Here is a 21004-nt window from a genome sequence, read left to right as displayed (position 1 = left end):
CACAGAGGCTCCCGCGCAGGCGCGGTGGTGGGATGAGAAGGGAGCATGCGCAGGTCAGGTTGGCGCATGCGCAGGTCAGGTTGGCGCATGCGCAGGTCAGGTTGGCGCATGCGCAGTCTGGATGAGCAACAAATGGGATGCGGTTATCTCAGCTACACAACCGGAGAGAATTGGCCGACTGTAGGAGGAATGGAGACGGCCGAGTGGTTGGGGAAGATTCTCAAACACCCAGTGGAGTCCTTAACCCCAAAGGAAACTGCCGGTCCCGCGGTTACACCGAGCGGGGCGGCGGTTATTTATCGGGTGAGAAGCTGCCGGGTGAGCGGGGAGGGATGGAGCCGGCGGCTGGGTTAGACAGGAGGGTTCACAAACACCCGGTGTAGACCCCAAACCCCTAGTAAGAAGATCCCGGGTCCGGGTTTGAACCGGCGGCAGCTGCTCGGGATTTTCCCGCTGACAGGCCCGGGGATCAACGGCCGCCATCTTTATAAGGGTCAGTGTGCGGCGGAGCGCATGCGCGGACACAGATGGCTCAGCCCCGCCCCTCATTCACTCCGATTGGCTGGAGGACCAGCCGTTCCCGCCTGGTCCTCCAGTCCCGCCCGCTTCCTATTGGTCAGTCGCAGAGAGAAACAGCAGAGAAACAAGCCCTTCGGCCCATCGTGTCTGTGCCGGCCCGCAAGCCCCCATCTATTCTAATCCCATTTTCCAGCACTTGGCCCCTAACCCTGTAAGCTGTGGCGTTTCAGGTGTTCATCTAAATCTTCTTAAATGTTGTTGCCTCTACCACCCCCTCAGGCAGTGAGTTCCAGTCTCCAACCACCTCCTCCGGGTGAAAAGATTTCCTCAAATGCCCTCTAAACCTCCTGCCCCTTACCTTAAATCGATGACCCCTGGTTATTGACACCTCTGCTACGGGGAAATGCTTCTTCATTTCTACCCTATCTCTGCCCCTCACAATTTTGTAAGTAAAACAACCCTAACCTATCCAGTCTCTCTTCATTGCTGAAACTCTCCACCCCAGGCAACATCCTAGTGAATCTCCTTTGCACCTCACCAGTGCAGCCAGAGAAGCCGGAGCTGGAGCCAGAGATGCCGCCAATCACTCCCCAGTCATTTTGAGCTGGAGCAAGAGCAGTGCGGAAGCCCTAGGATGTGGGTGAGGAGGATTCAGAAACACCCGCTGGAGGCAGGAAACTCCCAATAAGAACCTGCAGCTCTGGGGCTTTTCACCACGAACAGGCCCAGTTTAATGGCCGCCATCTTGCTTCAGCAGCGAGCTTTGCGCATGCCCAGCTATCCTGGTGAAACAAGAGAGTAGGCGGGGCTTCAGGGTCCCAGTGAACAGGAGAAAAAGTGATTCATTCATTGATTTTATTCTCACTCTGGACACAGGGGTTTGAGAACTGAACTGAACCAGAGCAGATGGAAGGAGAAACTGGGTGTGGAGGAAACATATGGGGGAGATGGTATGATCGGTTTGGAATTTAGCACAGGAAATTGGAGAGTGTTTGGGCCGAGGATTAGCAGCTTTGGGAAATGAGAAAATAAAAACGAGAATTGTCTGCTCTGAACTCCTATGCTGTACTTAGTGATTACTTTTGTTAACTCTCTTTACAGATCTTAGAAGGGAAGGATTTGGAGATGCGCACTGAAACTAAGCATCTTGGTTGAGTCAATTGTTATCCAGAACCTTAATACCGTCGACCTTTGAAGGTGGAAGGGAAAATGTTCGTCTGTTTTGTCTCCAAGAAAATAATTGAAACATAAATGTGACTGGACAAGCATAGAGACACATATACAAAAGTGAGAGTGTTTCAGCACACTGACTGTGGAAGGAGCTTTAACCAGTTACACAGCCTGGACAAACATCACACCATTCACAGCAGACAGAAACTGTCAGCTGTTCTGTGTGTGGACAAAGTTGCAATTGATCGGCTCAACTGTAGGAACACAAAGACATTGGCACCATGGAAAAACCTTGGAAATGTGGGGACTGTGGTAAAGGATTCATTTATCCATCCCGGCTGGAATACCATCGACGCAGTCACACTGGGGAGAGGCCGTTCACCTGCTCCAAGTGTGGGAAGGGATTCACTCAGAAAACCTCCCTGATGTTACACCAGAGAATTCACACTGAGGAGAGGCCCTTCAGCTGCACTTACTGTGGGACGAGGTTCAGGTATTCATCCACCCTCACTACACACCAGCGAGTTCACACTGGGGAGCGACCGTTCACCTGCTCCATGTGTGGGAAGGGATTCACTCAGTCAGCCAGCCTGCTGAATCACCAGCGAATTCACACTGGGGAAAAGCCGTTCACCTGCTCTGTGTGTGGGGAGGGTTTCACTCGGTCATCCAGTCTTTGGTCACACCAGCAAATTCATACTGAGGAGAAGCCTTTCAGCTGCACCTCCTGTGGAAAGAGTTTCGGGCATTCATCCACACTTGCTGTACACCAACGTACTCACACTGGGGAGAGACCGTTCACCTGCTCTGTGTGTGGGAAGGGATTCACTCAGTCATTTGACCTGGTTAGACACCAGCGGCTTCACACTGGGGAGAGACCATTCATCTGCTCCGTTTGTGGGAAGGGATTTGCTCGATTATTCAGCCTCCAGTTACACCAGCGAATTCATACTGAGGAGAATCCATTCAAGTGCAGTAGCTGTGGAAAGAGTTTCAGACAGTCATCTGTCCTCATTGAACACCAGCGAATTCACACTGAGGAGAAGCCGTTCAGCTGCACTTCCTGTGGAAAGAGGTTTAAGCATTCTTCTGCCCTCACTGTACACCAGCGCACTCACACTGGGGAGAGGCTGTTCACCTGTTCTGTGTGTGGGAAAAAATTCACTCAGTCATTTGATCTGGTGAGACACCAGCGAATTCACACTGGGGAGAGACCATTCACCTGCTCCGCGTGTGGGAAGGGATTTTCTTGGTTATCCAGCCTTCAGTCACACCAGCGAATTCACACTGAGAAGAGCCCATTCAGCTGAAATATCTGTGGAAAGAGTTTCAGACAGTCATCTAAGCTGACTGTACACCAGCGAGTTCACATTGAGGAGAGACCATTCACCTGCTCCGTGTGTGGAAATGGATTCATAAGGTCCTCCAACCTGCGGACTCACCAGTGAATTCGTAAATGACTGTGGAGTTGGATTCTGTGGTGACTGCTTCTGTTAATCATGTCCAGGATTGATAGTCTGACAATAATTAGGTTTGTTCCTGCTGATGTTAACAGCCGTATAACTGGCTGGAGTTTAATATTCTGTTTCTGTCACTGATTTTCTGAACTGCAGTGTATCTCTTAAAAGCACCATCTGTGATATTACCCTTAATTCAAGAACCCATGACAGGAACGCATTTATAATAAAATTATTAACTTTTACTTTATCCTAAATTTATCTTTGGCACAAACTCTACAATTCAGTGTCTGAGAGGTTCCACTGATTAACATCTCCAATTAGAAAGTGCTGATTAATCCTTGCTGACAATTCTTACTGACTTGTACATTACTCACAGTGACACCTCCGTTATGTAATTAAATTATCAAGGAAGATAAACAAAATAGTGAAGTATTTTATAGGCTCATCGATGAAAGCTTCATCAGTCAACATTGATATTGCTGAATCTTGGAAGTCGCTGAGTTCAATCATTTCTGACACAGCAGCAACAACATTTGGGAAAGGTGGAACCCACAACAAAGACTGGCTTGAGACCTACTCAGCAGAGATGAATCTGTCATTGAAGCAAAAAGCAAAGCCTACCCGATTACAACATAAACCCAACAGCTAGAGCACTGCGTAACTTGAAAGTAGCTGAGACAGTTGTGTAAAAGCCAGGGAGATACTGTGCAAATAAACACTGGATCAACCCATGTCAAGAAACCCAAACTGCCTGTGACAATGGAAATCTACGTGCTGTGTATGATGGGATCAGGAGGGCGCTTGGTCTGACCATCACCAAAGTTACCCCCTGAAATCAGCAGATGGTGAAGTTCTCATCGACAGTAGTAAACAGATGTCCCACTGGGTTGAACTGAACTGTGAGCTGTACTCCCATCAGACAGACATCTCCCAGTCTCTGTTTGACTCTCTCCTGCAGTTTCCTGTCATGGTTGAGTTGGATGAGGACCCTCATCATTTGAGCTCAAAAAGGCCATTAATTGCTTAGCAAGCAGAAAGACACCCTGCAAGGATGGAATTCCAGCTGAACTGCTCAAGCCCAGAAAGTCCCATCTACTGTCACAGCTTCATGACCTCCTCCTTCTCTGTTGGGAAGTAGGATCCTTTCCACAGGACACGTGTGTGATTGAATAATGATCACAATATACAAAAAGAAAGGTGACAGAGGAGATTACAACAACTACAGGGACATCTCACTCCTCAGCATCACAGGGACGTCCTTCACTAGTGTCAGGCTTAAAAGACTCCATCTACTTGCAGACCGAGTGTATCCAGAAGCACAGTGCGGTTTCTGTGCTGGCAGATCTACAGTGGACATGATCTTCTCCAAGCTGAGAAAAATACTAAGAGAATTGGAAAATCAAAGATTAAAATAGGATTTGCTTTATCCTTGATCTGAAAATGAAGCTACATAAAGTTGACACAAGTGTGCACATTTGAGAATGTTTCTTCAGCCCCTTTGCTAACAAGCTGAGAAGTTAACCCTTTCCACTGACAGCACAGTGACAATGTAAACAAAAGGCTTTGCTTTTTAAAGATTTGGCTTCATCCCATTTGTTATCATTCAGGACGAAGTGCCTGAGAATGGGAGATATGGGAGTGATCTACAATCTGATTGCAAGTATCTGTACTTCTGTCTCTGATCTACAAACACCACATTATGAGTATTAAATGGGACAATAAAGTTCCTCCAGTTTTCCTGAATGAGATAGAATGGTAATTAATGGAATGACGCATTTAGAATAAAAGAGAAAATCACACCACCAGTTGGGAAATGGAATAATTCACCTGGGTATAATTCAATGGAATAGTTCAATCTGATGTACATGTACATTCAAGTGAAAGTCAGGAAAGTTTTTAAGATGAGACCAGTAAACAGAGATTTCTCTTGGTGATGTTTGTGTCCTTGCCTCTGTATTTAACAGAAACTGAATTCGACAGTTTGGCCACTATCCAAGGCATCAGAACCAGGCAGGGTTAGATCAGCAAAGATCTTCAGACAGACGCCCCATTGATATTTTGATAAGATCACTTGAAAGGCCAAGGGCGACTTGCATAGGTTGGCACATGTAGCATGGTATTGGGATACTGGTGTGAGTGTGCAGATGTGATATGTCCACATAATTAACATGTGGAAATGCATGGTGACCCTGCACTGAAGAACAGGTCCCAGACATGCTCAACTACTTGACAACAGAACAACATGAAGTGATTATTGTGGAAAATTGAAGGAGACATTTTAAATCATCAAGACATTAACATATATTCCATAGTGAAACTAACTATAAAACAATCAGCATTGAATTAAACACACTCGTATCTATCAGAGAGATTAAAGTTAAAGTGAAGAGGGAAATTGAATCTGGATTTAGAAAATATCCAAAAGGTGGATGCAGGTGAACAGAGAGCTGGAGAATCTTTAAAAACCGTGCATGAACTTTTGTTGAACCAGATGTATTTACAACATTCCAAAAATGTCGAATTGAGAGAGATGATCAGCAGGTGGGGAGGATGAATCTCAGTCGATAGTTATCACATTTTAGTCGAAAAGTTTTGACATTTATTCTTGGTGGCAGCTCAAGGGTTTGTGTTGCTGATTCTGATCATTCTAGTAGCTTTAGTATGTTATCTACGGTTTGTCATCAAGAAATTAGGAAAACAAGCTCGGAGCTTAGAAATAGTGAGGCTAGTCAGAAATCAGTTGTGAGAAGTCAATAAGGATTTTCCCTTTTCATGGTGGGGAGATCTGTAAGAAATCATTGTCTAATAACCTTATAAAACCTTCAGAAATGCGTTGAATATTATAGGAATAGGTCTCTATCTTTTGTTTAGGAAGAATGAGGGGAGATGGGAGAGAAACTGGAGAAAGATGTGGTTTCAGGGCTCAGACAAGAGGAAACTTTAGAGACAGTTTGTCCCGGTGGGATAGTGGAAGGGAGGGAAGCAGCAGAGGCAGATGATCGGATTGTCCCAATCTTAGTGACAAAGAAGCTCCATGAACTCCTCACACTTGTTGTTGGAGGTGACGATGGAGGAGACGGGGAGAGGGAGAGCCCTTCAAAAGGAACTAACTTGTGTTAGAAATCTTAAAAAGATTTGACACACGGTGAGTTGAACACAAAGCTGATTTATTTGACTTTTATCCAGAATATCAACCCCTATAACTGGGCTGTAGTTTATTAACATCAGCAGAAACAGCCCCAAATGAACATGGTGAGTCCTGGATGGAATTTCACAACAACATCCAATCACTGTAGTTACTTGTTAACCCGTTGGTGTCTCAGCAGGTGGGATGACGGAGTGAATCCCTTCCCACACTTGGAGCAGGTGAATGGTCTCTCCCCAGTGTGAACTCGCTGGTGTGTCAGCAGATGGGATGACTGAGTGAATTCCTTCCCACATTCTGAGCAGGTGAATGGCCTCTCCCCAGTGTGACTGCGCTGGTGTTCAGTGAGGTGAGATGACCACCTGAACCCAGTCCCGCACTGAGAGAACCTGAACGGTCTCTCGTCAGTGTGAAGACGTTGATGGGACAGCAGATTCCCAGAACTTATGTAGCACTTCCCACAGTCTGGACATTTAAAAGGTCTCTCCTCAGTGTGAACTCGCTGGTGTGTCAGCAGGTTGGATGAATCCGTAAATCCCTTCCCACACTCAGAGCAGGTGAAAGGTCTCTCCCCAGTGTGAACTCGCTTGTGAGTCAACAGGTGGGACAACCGAGTGAATCCCTTCGAACACTTGGAGCAGGTGAACGGCCTCTCTCTAGTGTGACTGCGCCGATGTATTTCCAGCAGGGAAGGGTAATTAAATCCCTTCCCACAGTCTCCACATTTCCACGGTTTCTCCCCGTTGTGACTGCGTTTATGTTTTGACAGGTCAGATGATCGGCTGAAGCCTTGTCCACACACAGAGCACGTGTACGGTTTCTCCCCACTGTGAACGGTGCTTTTTCCCTCCATGTTTAAAATCCAATGATATTCAGGTTACGATAAATTGGGCGACTCCATCAAATTTTGAAGTGATGTTTGGTTTCAGTTTCCTGATGATAAATCCTCCCCTTCTGTGAAATTGATTTAAAACAGAAAAAAGGGAGTGAGAGAGAACCCACAAAAACACAAAGGCAGGTTGTGAAATTGAGCTGAATGAATCTGGGAATTTGTGAGGCCGGCACTAGGAAAAAGTGACCATGAAAACTGCTGGATTGTCATAAAAACCCAACTGGTTCACTAATGTCCTTCAGGGAAGGGAACCTGCCACCCAGTCTGGGCCTACACAAGACTCTGGCCTACAAGGGTGGAGAGAGGTGAGAGAGGCAGGGGGTGAAGGTATATCTACAACACAACAAGAATTTGACAAAATTTCCAGAAACCTCAACCTCCACCCCCCGGAAGGACCAGGGTAGATGTATGTGAACACCATCACCTCCAAGTTCCCCTGCAAGTCACACACCATCCTGACTTGTCTGTCATCCAGTATTTGATGAGCAGAAAGTTCCTCCATTTAATTACTGGGAAGACTGAAGCCATTGTCTTCAGTCCTAGCTAAAAAATCCACTCCCTAGACACTGACTCCATCCCTCTCCCTGACTGACTGAGACTGAACCAGACTGTTGATAGGAATAGGAGTAGGCCATTCAGCCCGTCAAACCTGCTCCACCGTTCAATCCGATCAATGTCTTTTTCCCCACACTATCCCCATATCCCTTTATGTAATTGCTAATTCCTTTGTTCCCTCTAGACTCAACTCCTGGCTGGCCTCCCACATTCAGCACCCCTGTAATCCAGAACTCTGCTTACTCGCACCAAGTCTTGTTCACCCATCACCCCTGTACTCACTGACTTACAAAGGCTCTGGGTTAAGGAGAACTTCAATTTTAAATTTCTCATCCTTAGTTTAAATTCGTGCAAGGTCTTTCCTTCCCTACCTCTGTAATCTCCTCCAGCCTCACAACCCTCCAAGGTATCTACACTTCTCTAATTCCGACCTCATCAGCATTCCTGATTTTAACTGCTCCACCTTTGGTGTCTCCCCCTTCAGCTGCCAAGGCCACAGGCTCTGGAATTTCCCCCCTAAACCTCTCTTTCCTCCTTTAAGATACTCCTTAAAATCTACCTCTTTTAGTAAACATTTTTTCATCTGCCCTGATATCTCTTCATGTGGCTTGGTGTCAAATGTTGCTTTCTAACACTCCTGTGAAACACCTTGGAGTTCTGTCACACAATAGAATTAATTAATTAACGTTTCAGGGTGGACAGTATGTGATAGTCAATATAAGCTCAGAGTGGGAGAGAAATTGACGATAGCACAGGAAAAACAATTCCTGACTATGAAAGATACTGTGGGAAGATAAAGCTGGGAAGCCAGCAGCACATGTTCAGTGGGTGGGCAGCAGTGGAAACCTCATTTAGACAGAGTTGGCAGAAGTTACAGTAGAGTACGAAACCTAGTTAAAACACACCCAGTATGGGAGGAAGGGGAGTTTAGACAATGGCAGAGAGGTGGTCAGGAATGGCAGAGGTAAAACAGGGCAATAGGTGAACATGGATTCAGATCCATAGTGGAGGAGTGACACCAGCCATTGAACTCTCACAGATAACACAGCACAGCACTAAAGGTCTCAATTGTAGATGAATACTCAAAAATATTAACCTCTGAAACTATTTCACTCGTTCCAACTTTAAACTCCCCTGTTGCAGTCTGCAGCTGGAAAGATATCAGAAACACTGGAGTCAAAGAAAAATCTCCCAGTTGAGGAAATACCCAGGGAGCGGGATGATGTCACCGTGTAATTGTCGATGTGTGATGATGCCACAGACACAAACACAGAACATCTGGGTCTGTGCAAACCAGTGATCAACACACTTCATGAAGGATGGGAGGGTCCTTGAGAGGCTGCAGAGCAGATTTGCCAGAATGGTTCGAGGGATGAGGGATTTTAATTGTAAGGTTAAGTTCGAGAAACTGGGGTTTTCCTCTTTGGTGTAAAGGAGATTGAGGGGAGATTTTATAGAGGTATACAGGATTATGAAAGGTAGTTAAATGAAAGCTTTTCCCATTAGCTGACTATGAAAGGATTAAGGGACAGAGATTTAAGATTTTAGGCAAGATCCACAAGGGGGATGTGAGGGAGAGATTTTTTACCCAGTGACTGGCAGTGACCTGGAACTCAATGCTTACATTCAAAGGCTGATGATATTCAGGTCCTGATGAATCAAGTGACTTTCAGATTTTGATGTGATGTTTGGTTTGAGTTTCTCGTCTCCCCTCGTCTTCTAACATCCTGTAAATAGAGTTCACAAGATCCATCACTGTCAGTCCAGGACAGAAATTCTGAAAGGCCAAACGTTTCTCTTGGTTTGAATTTGCCGTGTGTAAATTCTCCCCTTCTAACCCCCTGTAAAAGGAGTTTCCAAAATCCATCTGTCAGTCCAGGATAGAAATGCACAACATTCTCTCCTCCTGCAACCTGGGCCAGGATAACCGCGCATGCGCCCTGCTGCACATTGCCCCCTATAAAGATGGCGGCCGTTGCCCCGGGCCTGGCGAAGGGAGAATTCCAGAATTTTTCGGCCCGTTCTCTGCAAACACAAGACCGGTACCTTGTTATTTGGGGTCTGCGGTCTGAATTGTGTCTTTATGAAGCCTCCCTGCCCACTCCGCTGGCTCCATTCCTCCTCACACACCCACTAACTCTGTTAGTTTGCTCCACTCGACATTCTCTCAACCACTCTGAGCAGCTTCACTCACAGACCAGTACTGCGCATGCTCGTGCAACAGACGTAATGCGCATGCTCTAAACACACACACGCACATACAGACACACACGCAGGGTAATACGCATTTGCAGGCAGCTGCTGTAATAAGGATAGGGCACATTCTGCCCCGCAGTGAATGCTGGGTGACTACCCCGCCATTCAAAGGTGATAATATGCAACAGAAACATATGTCCTGTAATCAGAATACGATGCCAAGGGGGCAAGATATAAAATTCTTGAATTAATCTATGCAGTGACCAAATTTGTCTGGTCTCCACCATAATTCTCTCCTGGACATAATGAACAACAGAACAAAGCCCTACAGCTAGACCTGAACTCACTGGAGTCTCAGCAGTTGGGTTGAGCTGATGCATTTTTTTCGCTGCCAAACATGGAACATTAAATGCCTCTTGCCAGTAGCAATGCCCTGACTGTGGATCAAACTCTTTGAACTTTTCAAGTTGGTGTGTTAACATGTGGGCAAACTGAATAAAGCCCTTTGCATTCATGAAGTATCTGAATGGCCTCGCACCAGTGAGACTGTGTTGCTGTGTCGGTAAAAGAGATGATGAGTGAATCCCTTTCCATTTACAGCTGGTGAATGGTCTGTTTACAGTTTGAGTTTACCTATATGTTTTCAGCTCAGACATGGATCTCGAAATCTACTGGTAATGGGTTCGTCCATAAGAACAAGGAGCAGGAGTAGGCCATCCGGCCCCTCAAGCCTGCTCCACCATTCTATAAGATCGTGGCTGATCTGAAAGTAACCCAAAATCTATATCGTGCCTACCCCCGAGAATCTATCACCCCCTCGCTTACCAAGAATATATCCACCTCTGTTTTAAAAATATTCAAAGACTTTGCTTCCACAATCTTTTCAGGAAGGGAGTTCCAAAGACTCACGGCCCTCTGAGAGAAAAAGAACTTTGCTTCAGCTCCGTTTTAAATCGGTGACCCTTTATTTTTAAACAGTAATCTCTAGTTCTAGATTGTTCCACAAGAGGCAACATCGTCTCCACATTAACCCTGTCAAGTCCCCTCAGGATCTCATATGTTTCACTAAGGAGTTACAGAAACTCAAAATACTGCAGGTGCTGGCTATCTGAAATAAAAACAGAAAATACTGGAATTCTCAGCAAATCTGTTAGCATCTGTGGAGAGATAAACATGTTTTTCATTTCAGGCCTGTAACCTTTCATCAGAACTGCACTGCATCTGAACTGTTAATTTTGTCTCTCAATCCAAAGATGCTGCCAGGTGTAGTCAGGGAACTCAAGAAGAAAAGGAAAATCCCTCTGAGGAATGGAATTCGAGGAAAATGAAGGGTGAAATGCCCGACTGACCAGAGACAGTCAAGGCATCTTTCCTTTCTTTAAGACGCTGGAACATTGACTCTGATGTTATCGGTGAAATTAACTGATCTGAGGCATTGAAAGGATTCTCTTTACCGCACATCAGGAATTCAAACCGAATATTGGCTTTGGGACAATCAGAATATTTGGTAACAGACAATACACGGGAAGGCTTTAAGGGAAGACGGCATCGGTTGTAGGAGAGCTGGTTCCCAGAGACATGGATGTGTCAGCAGTGGGTGGGATCAGACTGTTTCCATGTATCCACAATGAGTGCCCCACCCTTTATTTTGAAAGAATAAAACTGATAGAGAATGATAGTCATCTGGGTAGCGGCAACCTGAAGATTTGACTCACCTTACCCTGGTTGGGATACCTTGTAGGCTGACCTTTCATAAGTCTCTGTGACGCAATTGGTCAGCGTGTTTGCCTGTTTATCGAAAGGTCGGTGATTCAAGACCATCCAGAGGCGAAGTTGTTACTGTTTTCTCTCCATCTGTGTTCATTATCACACAGTTCCGCATTGTCACTGGGTACTTGGGCTGCAAAATAATATCCCCAAAATGGTGCCAGATCTACTGTTATCCAGTGGACTCCCACACAAAAAGCAAACACACAAACACATATAATGAGAAAAGATTTGAACCTACTAAATAGCTTCATCGAACCCGTTAAAAATCTAGGAAATTATTGGATTCAAACAAGCCCATCAATTAATCTCTCTTCCTCAGCTCCACAGTGAGTGAGACAGGGAAAAGCAGAAAATCAACCCGGGCCAAACCTCCCCATACACAGAGCACAGGCTCAAGGAAAGGCAGGTACATTATATCCCAGTCATTAAACCTCCGAGCAGCATTTACAGAATACCCAAGTTAGTGAGTCACAAATAAAAGTCACACCAACTTTCTAAAGCTTTTCACTGTATTTGTTCTCAAGTGTAAGATTTGCAGCTGAGGCAAAGCTTCAAACCTCACTCCACTGATTCCGGTGGAGCTGTTAAATGTTTCCAAGAAATCGTTTTAACAACTTCACAAGATCAATAAACCTTCATTCCCTGACTGGGAATTGAATCATGACAGCGTCGAATCCTAACCACTAGACCACCATACAAGCTGTCCAATGCACTTTCGGCTTGGCTTATCTATAGCTTTTGCACTTTTTTTCATTTCAGTTGAGGTTTAGGTTCAGTAAAAAACGACTTCTTCAGCCAATGAAAACAACGGTTGCTGTGAGCTGGAACATGAAATTGACAGTGAGGTGAAATAGTCCCACAAGCTGCTCATGTGCAACTTTCAATTTCCAAAAGCCTCCAACATAATTGCTGTTGGTCCAATGAAAGTGTCGAATCATAGTCACTGTGCCACGAGGGAAACTATCAATATGGCTTCAAACTTGACTTATGGAGGCTGCTGTTGACATGTTTTTATTTTCATTTCAGATCTTTTCCACCAGAGACAACTTGCTCCGACCAAATGGTCTGTTTAGATTGAATACAGATGACTTCTTCACCAGTGAGTAGAACCATTGCTGTTAGCTGGAACATGAAATCGATACTTTCCCCCTTTAAGACAGTTCTTAAAGCTTCCACCTTTGACGGAGCTTTTAGTCATCTGACTGGATATGTGGCTCGGTGTCACACTTTGTTATATAATGATCATGGGGAACGCCTTGTGACGTTTCATTACGTTAAACGTGCTTTATAAATATAAGTTGTTGTTGTAAGGCACACATAGAAAGGGCCAATCTCCTCTTTTATCTTTTACGCTGCTGCTTCTCTCTGCAACTTTTTAACATGAAGTTGCACAACTAATGTAAATAAAATTTGTGATTTTAAAATCGCTTTCACCCCTCAGGGAACTGAACCACATTGACAATCGCAGAGGAACACACACAGAGATATGCACCGAGAGTGACAGAGGCCTAAGGGGAGACAGGGGTGCAGAAAGCAAGGATGTCACTAACTTGGCTCAGTTTTTGTTCGATTTCCAAAAGCAAATTTCCTGAATGTAAATCAGAAAATACATGTGTATTTGGATGGGTTTTCTTCTATTGAAATGATAATTAATTCGGTTAAAATCACAAAAGGTAAAAATCTTAGTCAGCAGGATGTTTATATTTACAACAAAGGTAAATGATTGCACTTCCACTCACACTTAAATAAACACGCTTGGATAATGCTCTTGCCAGGTTTCAAACTGCTGCGCTATCACATGTGAAGCGAATATGACCCCACTCGCCTCGATAAACCCTGCTCTGTAAAGAGCCCAATGGAGCTGTCTGGAATGTTAAACGGTGACGTCATGCAGCAGCACTTTGGGTCTTTGTTTTGAAGAAATGGAATTCGGCTGTTCTCATTAGGAATGCTGGAGACAGACTGATCAACAATGTCATCATCAAATGGCACAACATACATCCACCAACATCCACGCATCGTGTCTATGTCCCTTTTGTACAAAGAGCTTTCTAATTCATCTCAATTTCCTTCTCTTTCTTCTTAACCCTGTTTTTTCTTGCTTTGAAGTTATTGTCCAATTCCTAATTGGAAACTCGGAGTTAAGAAAACCAATATTGAAAGCTCCAGCTGGTTCCTCACCTGAGCAAATGCATCAGGGTTGGTTTTCCGGGCACTGACGTTTGCAGTGCTTTACTTTGGTCGGAAGAACAAGGTAGTAAAATTTGCAGGGTGATGTGGAATCAATCTGGCCGAATGTCCTCTTCCTCTGCTGTAGCCATCCCAAGATTTTATATGAACTACATGAATACTCGTTGAAGGCTCATTGCTGTGGCCGAGTGGATAAGGTTGGATTCGAAACCCATTGGGAATCTTCCCACGTATGTTTAAATCCTGCCAACTGCGCTGCTTCCTTTTCTTACCTTTCGGTGCCTCCAGAATAAATTATTGATCAAATGAAGTCAAAAACCTTCCAAACTCTCCCATGTGTTTTTCCTGCCTGACTTCCATGTTCCTTCATTCCCGTACATCTGCTAGCATTCACCAAATCTCAAAATGAGCACCATTGGAATTTGTATTGCACAGTGACTCGCTTTCCTGTTTCCAAGATAAATACGTATCCTGTATGAGATTCCATTCCCAGATCTAAATTATTTTAAACCAATTAAACTATCTGTTTAAGCATGTGATCGAACCGGACCTTTGGATATCTGTAACAATCATTTATCCCTGTTCTATGAAGAGGGACAATCTGTAACAATTATTTAACCCTGAGTTCTGATAGAGTCATACGGACTCGAAACGTTAACCATGTTCCTCTCTGCAAATGCTGCCAGACCTGCTGAGTTTTTCCAGGTATGTTTGTTTTTATCTCTGTTCTGTAACAGACTCGGTTGGCAGGTTGAAGAGGAAACGTATTGAGAATGTCGATATAAACTCAGAAATAATAAGGACATGCTGAATCAGAATAAACGTCTCATATAAATTCAGTATGAAATAAATTGTGTAAGTAAGTAATAATTATATCAAAACCAGTATCAGGAACCTAAGTCCAACTCATTATGTCATGGGGTCAGAGAAACTATTTTAATTAAGGCAAATTGTGCATGGATTCTGCAGAAACTGCTTCTTCGAAAGTGAATTGGACAACTACCTGAAGTGGATAAGCATCATGTTTATGAAAAGAGAGAAGTAAATTGAGACTAATTAGTTCCTCTTCACAACAGAAGCTGGCACAGGTCGGTTCAGTGGTTAGGATTCAGTGCGCTTACCGCTGTGCCCCGGGTTTGGATAGATATGATGATCGAATGATTTTCCAACATGTTGTACCATTTGATGATGACATTGTTGATCAGTCTGTCTCCAGCATTCCTAATGAGAATAGCTGAAATCCCTTTCTTCAAATCAAAGACCCAAAGTGCTACTGCAGGACTGCATTGTAATCAGGGGTATGGGGTACTGTCTCCTGCTGTGTTTCTGTGGTGTAGTGGTTATCACATTCGCCTTGCACAATAAAGGCGCCCTGGTTGGAATCCGGGGCAGAAACGTTGTCAAGTGGTTGAGTTGTTCCTGTTTACTGTGGAACATTAACTGAACACAGTATCCTACAACCACGTTATGTTCTCTCTTCATAATTTCACAGAATAAACACTGAGCAAAGTAAACGTACTTTTAAACTGGCAGCAGGTGAGTGCGGGCCCGGATATTGCTGCTTTTCCCTGTCTTACTCACTGGAGAGCTGAGGAAGAGAGAATAATTAATGGGTTTATTTGAATCCAATAACGTCATAGATTTGGAATGTGCAATGGTACATGGTTGATTATTTGTTAAATTGTATTTGAAATTGATCCTCAGAAAAAATCATTACTGTTGGAACTCGCTGGGTAACAGGAGAGGTTGCAATTTCTTTTTTTCTTTTGTCGCTTAAGGACCCAATGTCACCCTGAACTGTGTGACAATGAATGTTGTTTGTGTTTTACATAAACGTGTCATTTTGTGGGAGAAACGTCCCTCTGGTGAAAGAGGCCTGAAATGAAAATAGAAGATACAGGCATCTTCCCTGGTGGTCTAGTGGTCAGCATTTGGCACTTTCACCGCTGCCTGGGTTCGATTCCCGGTCAGGGAACAGTGATTTATCGCCCTCGTGCAAATTGCTAAAAATTTAGCTGATTAAAACCTCAAAACGCATAAAAGCTCTGCCAGAATCAGTGGAGTATTGCATCAGTGCCGTTAATGTCATCCGTGCAACAGGTCAAAACCAAATACAGAGGTGAAGATATGGAATGAGGGAAGGGTTGTGATCGGTTGCATAGCACCAACTGTCGGGATGATGGTGTAAGGCAAAATATAGAGGTAATAGGGGAGCTTTCATTGTTTCCACCGGCACAAATATCTCCCAGATCTGGTTCCAACTCTCGTGTTAAAGGAGAAGAAAACTTCTCGCTGAATCTTCCACTTTTTTAACTGCACCTCCTTCCAAACATTGCAAACTCCTCGTGCATCTTCCATCCTGATATTTTTCTTTGTGACATTTTGATATGAAACTGCACAACTAATGTGAATAAAGTTTGTGATGGGACAAATGTGTTCAACCCCTCGGGGAACTGAACTATATTGACATAGACAGAGGAACACACACAAACACATACACTGAGAGTGACAGAGGGCAAAGGAGAGGCAAACACCCCGAAAACAAGGATGTCACCAACTTGGCCAATTATTGTTCAATTTCATATTGCAAATTTAGTGAGTGTTTGCAAACGAACTGAAATAAGAAACGTGGAAATGATTGAATGATTTTTATTTCATTTAACTGATAATTAATTCTGAAGGCAGTTTGCTAAAGTTAGGAATTGCCAATAATGCTTTCATTAGTCTCTGTGGCGAAATTGGTCAGCGCGTTCGGCTGTTAACCGAAAGGGGGACATTCATTGTGGATACATGGAAACAGTCTGATCCTACCCACTGCAGACACATCCATATCACTGGGAACCAGCTCTCCTACACCCAGTGCCGTCTCCCTTCGAGCATTTCGGTGTCTTGTCTGTTACCAAGTATTCTGATTGTCCTGAAGCCGATATTAGGTTTGAATTCCTGATGTGCAGTAACGAGAATCCTTTCAATGTCTCAGATCAGTTATTTTCACTGATAACATTAGAGTCAATGTTCCAGCATCTTAAAGAAGGGAAAGGTGCTTTGCCTATCTCTGTTCAGTTGGACAGTTCACCCTTCATTCTCCTCGGATTCGATTCCTCAAAAGGGACTTCCTTTTTATTCTTGAGTTCCCTGACCACATCTGGCAGCATCTTTGGATTGAGAGGCAGAATTAACAGTTCAGATGCAGCGCAGTTCTGATGAAATGTTGCAGACCTGAAATAAAACGATGTTTCTCTCTCCAGAGACGCTATCAGATCTGCTGAGAATTCCAGCATTTTCTGTTTCATTTCATATAGCCGGCATCTGCAGTATTTTGATTTTCTTTAAATGATTTGTGTTAAGAATGTGGAATCCATGATCAGTAGACTCCGAGATCCATGTCTGAGCTGAAACTGTATAGGTAAACTCACAATGTTAACATATTGTTCACCAGCTGGAAATGGAAAGGGATTCACCGTATCAACTCATTTACTGACATGGCAACACAGTCTCAGTGGTGAGAGACCATTCAGATACTTCATGCATGTGAAAGGATTTATTCAGTTAGCCCACAAGTTAACACTCCAGCTTTAAAAGTTCAAAGGATTTGATCCACAATTGAAGCATTGCTACTGGCAAGACACGGTTTAAATATTCCATGTATATTGAAGAAATATCATCAGTTCACCCCATCTGCTGAGACTTTAGTGAGTCCAGATCTAACTGTAAGAGTTTGTTCTGCTGTTACTAGTTACATCCAGGAGAGAATTGTTGCGGATGTCAGTGCAATTTGGTCGCTGCATCAGTTCACTCAACAATTTGAAATGTTGGCCCTATGGCCCCCATCGTATTCTGATCAGAGGACATAGATTTTGATTCTATATATCGACGTTCAATGGCGGAGCAGACACCCAGCATTCGCTGCGGCTCAGAATGTGCCCTATCTTCATTAGAGAAGCTCGATGCGCATGTGCTCATCGACTGCCCTTTGGAGCATGCGCATTTCGGTCTGTTTCACGAGCATGCGCAGTGCTGGTCTGTGACTGAAGCTGCTCAGAGCGGGTGAGTGAATGTCGAATGGAGGAAACTAACTGAGTTAGTGGGTGTGTGAGGAGGAATGGAGCCAGCGGACTGGGCAGGGAGGCTTCATAAAGACACAGTGCAGGCCACATATCCCAAATAACAAGGTACCGGTCTTGTATTTGCAGAGAACAGGCCGAAAAAAATCTGGATTTCTCACTTCGCCAGGCCCGGGGTAACGGCCGCCATCTTTATAGGGGGCAATGTGCATAAGGGCGCATGCGCGGTCATCCTGGTCTAGGTAGCAGGAGCAGAGAATGTGCATTCCTGTCCAGGACTGACAGGGATGGATTTTGGAAACTCCTTTTACAGGGGGTTAGAAAGGGGGGATTTACACACAGCAAACTCAGACCAGGAGAAATTTCTACCCTAGACTGACAGGAATGGATTTTTAGTACTCCATGTATAGGATGCTAGAAGATGAGGTTTTGCAGATGGGAAATTCAAACCAAACATCACCTCAAAGTCTGATAGAATCACTCGATTCATCAGGACCTGGATATTATCGGCCACTGAGTGTAAGCAATATGTTCTAGGTCATTAGCACTCACTGTGTAAAATTTCTTCCTCATATCTCTCCGGTAGATCTTGCCCAAAATCTTTAAACTGTGTCGCTGCATCATTTTACGATTAGTTTATGGAAACAGCCTTTAACTGGCTCATATAAACCTCAGGATCCTCACATCCTTCATAATGTGTGGTGATCACTGGTTTGCACAGACCCAGATGTTCTGTGTGTCTGTGACATCATCACACATGGACAATTACGCTGTGACATCATCACACGTCGACAATTACACGGTGACATCACCCCGACCCCCGGGTATTTCCTCAACTAGGAGATTTTTCTCTGACTCCAGTGCTTATGATATCTTTTCAGCTGCAGGCTCCAGCAGGCGATTTTAAATTTAAAAATGGTGAAATTGTTTCAGAAGCGAGTATTTCAAAGTACCATTCATCTACAATTTCGAGTTTTTAGTTCTGTGCTCTGTTTCTGTGAGAGGTTCCATTGCTCTGGGGCTGGTGTGAGTCCTTTCCTGTGGATCTGAACCCATGACCATCCATTGCTCTGTTTCGCCTCTGCCCTCCCTGATCACCTCTCTACCATTGTCTAACTTCCTCTGTCTCTAATACTGCGTGTAGTTTAGCTTTGTTTAGGATTTTACTGTTAATCCTGCCGACTGTCTCAATGAGGTGTCCACCACTGCCATTCACTGACCATGTGCTGCTGGCTTCCCAGCTTTATCTTCCCACAGTATCTTTCATAGTCAGGAATTGTTTTTCCTGTGCTATAGTCCATTTCTCTTCCACTTCTGAGCTTAGATTGCCCATCAGATTTTGCACCATCTTTATTCCCCATATTTCATTCTGCACACCCTGAAACATTAACTCTTCGTTTCACTCTCCACGGATACTGCCTGACCTGGTAAGGTTTTCCAATAGCGCTAGCGGAAGTGAACTGGCAAATTAGGTAAGGGGATGGGCCAATGGAGATGCAGTGGCAGACATTTGAGGGGATATTTCAGAATACACAGAATAAATAGATACATTCAAACAAGAGAGAAAAGTTTCAAGGGGATGACCCTCACGTGTAGTTAACTCAGAAAGTTAAAGATAATATCAAACTTAAAGGAAATTGCGCAAAGATGGATGGCAGGTCAGAAGATTGGTGAGAATATTTTAAAACAGCAAAGGATGATGAAGGGATTTATAATGATGGGTAAATTAGAGTATGAGTGAAAGCCAGCTAGAAAGATAAAGGCAGATATTAAGATAAGAAAAGAAGTTCTATAGACATTGAAAAAAGAAAAGAGTTATGAAAGTGAGCATTGGTCCTATAGAAAGTGAGTCTGCAAATTAATAATGGAAAATAAGGAGCTGGCAGATGAATTAAACAGGTATTTACATCGGTCTTCAGAAAATAGGATCAAAGTAACATCCCAAAAAATAGATGTAAATCGGGACCTGGAAGGGAGGGAGGAACTCAAGAAAATTACAATCCCCAGTGAAGTGGTACTGAGCAAATTGTTGAAGCTGTGGGCTGACAAGTCCCCGGTTCCTGATGGACTTCATCCTAGGGTCTTAAAAGAAGTGGCTAGTGACATAGTTGATGCATTGGTTTTAATTTATTAAAATTCCCTAGACTCAGGGAGGTTCCATTAGATTGGAAATTAGCAAATGTAACTCCTTTATACAAAAAGGGAGGGAGACAGAAGGCACGAAATTACAGACCAGTTAGCTTAACATCTGTCGTAGGTAAAATATTAGAAGCTATTATTAAAGACATTGTGGCAGAGCATGAAGAAAAATTAAAGGTAATCAGGCAGAGTCAATATGGTTTTGTGAAAGGGAAATCATGTTTAACCAATTTATTGGAGTTCTTTGGAGTCATGTGTGCTGTGGATGAGGGGGAATCGCTGGATGTGCTGCATGTAGATTTCCAGAAGGCATTTGATAAAGTTCCACATCAAAGGTTATTGTGGAAAATAAAAGCTCATGGTGTAGTGGGTAACATATCGGCATGGGTAGAAGATTGGCTAGCTAACAGGAAACAGAGTCGGCATGAATGTGTGTTTTTCTGGTTGGTGGGATGTAACGAATGGTGTGCCACTGGGATTAGTGCTGGAGCCTCAACTTTTTACAGTTTATAGAAATGACTTGGATGAAGGGACCAAGGGTATGGTTGCTAAATTTGCTGATGACACAAAGGTAGGAAAGTAAGCTGTGAAGAGGACATAAGGAGGCTACAAAGGGACATAGATAGGTTAAGTGAGTGGCAAAGATCTGGCAAATGGAGTGTAATGCGGGCAAATGTGGAATTGTTCATCTTGGCAGGCAGAATAAAAAAACATATCTAAATGGTGAGAGATTGCAGAGCTCTTGAGATTCAGGGGGATCTGGGTGTCCTCGTGCATGAGTCACAAAAGGTTAGTATGCAGGTACAATGGGTAATTAGGAAATCTAATAGAATGTTATCATTTGTTGTGAGGGGAATTGAGAACAAAAGTAGGGAGGTTATGCTTCAGTTGTACAGGGCACAGG

At 43.9% G+C, this 21004-nt stretch overlaps 2 protein-coding genes and 1 long non-coding RNA gene across 3 annotated transcripts in view; 1 reads left to right on the top strand and 2 right to left on the bottom strand.

The window, feature by feature from the left end:
• Positions 1-4868, top strand: part of LOC144698274 (uncharacterized) — a 133680-nt gene extending 128812 nt beyond the window's left edge. Inside the window, exon 2 of the mRNA XM_078570245.1 lies at positions 1621-4868. Coding sequence (XP_078426371.1) covers positions 1971-2999 — 1029 coding nt within the window. The 5' untranslated portion in view covers positions 1621-1970 and the 3' untranslated portion in view covers positions 3000-4868. The remainder of the gene's footprint in view (positions 1-1620) is intronic.
• The window catches only part of LOC144698301 (uncharacterized), a 290571-nt gene that overhangs the window by 241995 nt on the left and 27572 nt on the right, over positions 1-21004 (bottom strand). The window lies entirely within an intron of this gene.
• Positions 6446-7167, bottom strand: LOC144698530 (uncharacterized). The gene has a single exon (XM_078570465.1). The coding sequence runs from the start codon at positions 7145-7147 to the stop codon at positions 6446-6448; it is 702 nt and encodes a 233-aa protein (XP_078426591.1). The 5' UTR covers positions 7148-7167.

This window comes from Cetorhinus maximus, chromosome 23 (assembly GCF_964194155.1).
Source record: "Cetorhinus maximus chromosome 23, sCetMax3.hap1.1, whole genome shotgun sequence".
Taxonomy (NCBI): Eukaryota; Metazoa; Chordata; class Chondrichthyes; order Lamniformes; family Cetorhinidae; genus Cetorhinus; species Cetorhinus maximus.
Note: the sequence above shows the minus strand (reverse complement) of the source record. Positions and strands in the feature narration are given on the sequence as shown.